The 2,166-nt window shown below is 39.7% G+C and overlaps 2 protein-coding genes across 2 annotated transcripts; both read left to right on the forward strand.

Moving 5' to 3' along the window:
• Nucleotides 1-761: 761 nt before the first annotated feature.
• PPTG_06486 (hypothetical protein) lies at nucleotides 762-1,130 on the forward strand (the record flags this gene model as incomplete). Its single annotated transcript, XM_008900412.1, has 1 exon — nucleotides 762-1,130. One exon carries the CDS (start codon nucleotides 762-764, stop codon nucleotides 1,128-1,130), a length of 369 nt encoding a protein of 122 aa, XP_008898660.1.
• A 204-nt stretch (nucleotides 1,131-1,334) lies between these two features.
• On the forward strand, nucleotides 1,335-1,949 carry PPTG_06487 (hypothetical protein; the record flags this gene model as incomplete). The annotated part of the gene is made up of 1 exon (XM_008900413.1): nucleotides 1,335-1,949. The coding sequence occupies one exon, from the start codon at nucleotides 1,335-1,337 to the stop codon at nucleotides 1,947-1,949; it is 615 nt and encodes a 204-aa protein (XP_008898661.1).
• Between the last annotated feature and the right edge of the window lie 217 nt (nucleotides 1,950-2,166).

A 2,166-nucleotide genomic window follows, 5' to 3' on the forward strand; every position in this document is an offset into this window, starting at 1 on the left:
AGCTATATGTGTATTAGTACTAATAAGTTCAAGATTCTTGATATCAGTAACTATCTTCCGGCTGGTACATCATACGATTCGTATTTAAAAACCTATCTTGGAGGGTGTAAGTGTAACGATAAAATCCGTTGCTTATGTGGTCTTGGTAAGGGAATCTTTTGCTACGAATATATTACAAGTTTTGAAAAACTCAATGAAGCTAACTTGCCACCAAGACAAGCTTTCGACTCGACGTTTAAAAGTATTAAGATTTCTAGTGATGATTATGAACATGTAAAGTTTGTTTGGTCTTACTACAAGATGAAAACTCTCAAAGATTTACTTATATGGTACAACAATCTTGACGTGAAACCTTTTGTTAAGGCTGTAAATGAACAGCGCAAACTGTACAAGCGTTCAAACTAGACATGTTTATGGATGGTGTCAGTCTTCCTGGACTATCGGAAAAAGTTATGTATCAAACATGCTACTCTAAACTCAAGAAGCCTAAGAAACCAAAGCTTGAAGACATCGATCGCTTTGACTTTCCTATTAAGCGCTTTAATGGATATAAAGATCAAGATATAAAGGCAGGTCGTCAATATGACTTAGACATTGATTATGTAAATAATGAGCTTGTAAAATCTAAATTTACTTGCTCTCACTGCTGTTGCAAGCTTACGCCTGAAAACGTATCTCTCGATAGAATCAACAACAGTGTAGGTCATATTGATGGAAACTTTGTAATCACTTGTATCAACTGTAATGTTGCACGTAAGGATATGAGTATGAAAGCTTTCAGGTACAAAAAGATAATCGACTATAATGGTGACAGACTCGTGTGGTTTATTGATGAGGAAAATAAGGACATCTACCGCAAGATGAAAGCTAATATTGCGGGTGGGCCTTCGATTATGTTGATATGGTGCGCCAACGAGTGCTCGTGGACCACCATCGAGAACTCATCAAGTAATGGTGGAGAGGATCCGACGGCGACAGGAAGCAGCACGTGCATACAAGGACTTGAGTGGCTGAGCATAGTGAAGGCAAGTCAACGAGGCATCGGAGGTAAGCACCATGATGAGAGGGAACAAAGAGCACAGGGAACACAGGAGAGGATAGGAGGACTCGGTAGCAGTTTGAGGAGCTAAAACTAATCTCACTTCGGCTTTTGCCCCCTACAACGAGCATTCAAAACCAACAGATTATCTTCAATCGCTATGCGAAACGTAATGAAACCAAAATCGGCGGCAAAACTTGTAACAAGATTATCGGGTATGATGCTAATGCTCTATATCTTTGGGCTCTTGGTAACGAAATGCCATGCGGGCGCCTCACTACAATTGACTCTTATGATGGTATCATTGGTGACATTAAGTCTGACAAGCTATTTGGCTTTCCTAGAATGTGATATCGAAACACCTGAACATCTGAAGGACTACTTCTCTGAGATGACACCTATCTTTAAGAACATTGAAATCGATCCATCAAGCGTGGATATCATTGGCGAGCATATGTATACATACAATCAATCAAAAGAATCAAAGGCAACTAAATCAAAGAAACTGATTGGGTCGTACTTTGGTACACGAATTCTTATATACGCACCATTGCTGAAATGGTACTTAGAGCATGGTCTTATCGTTACAAGAACGTATTCTTTCGTTAAAGCAGCCTCACATCGACCATTCAAAGACTTTATGGAACAGGTATCAGATGCACGACGCGAAGGTGATACTGATAAAGATAAGGCTATGATTGCAGAGATGATGAAACTTATTGGCAACGCAGCATTTGGTCGGTCAGGTATGGACAAATCAAAGCATAAGGATGTTAAATACGAGAACAAATCAGCGAAAATAAGATGGATCGTTGAAAAACCAAATTTCTATGATGTTGAGGAGCTCAATGGTTCGTTTGAGGTGAGCCTCAAACGAGCCATTGAGCTCCTCAACATCATAGAAATTTAGCGCCGAATCAAGCTTAATAATCCGATTCATCTATCGATTGCTATCTACCAACTAGCCAAGCTACGCATGCTTCAGTTCTACTACGATTGCATTGACTTCTACTTTGATCGATCGGACTTTCAATACCAAGAAATGGATACAGATTCAGCTTACATAGCTTTCACCGATGACCATCCGTTTAAGAACCTTATCAAACCTGAGCTAGTTCAGCACTTCA

This window comes from Phytophthora parasitica (genome assembly GCF_000247585.1).
Source record: "Phytophthora parasitica INRA-310 unplaced genomic scaffold supercont2.9, whole genome shotgun sequence".
Classification (NCBI taxonomy): Eukaryota; Oomycota; class Peronosporomycetes; order Peronosporales; family Peronosporaceae; genus Phytophthora; species Phytophthora nicotianae.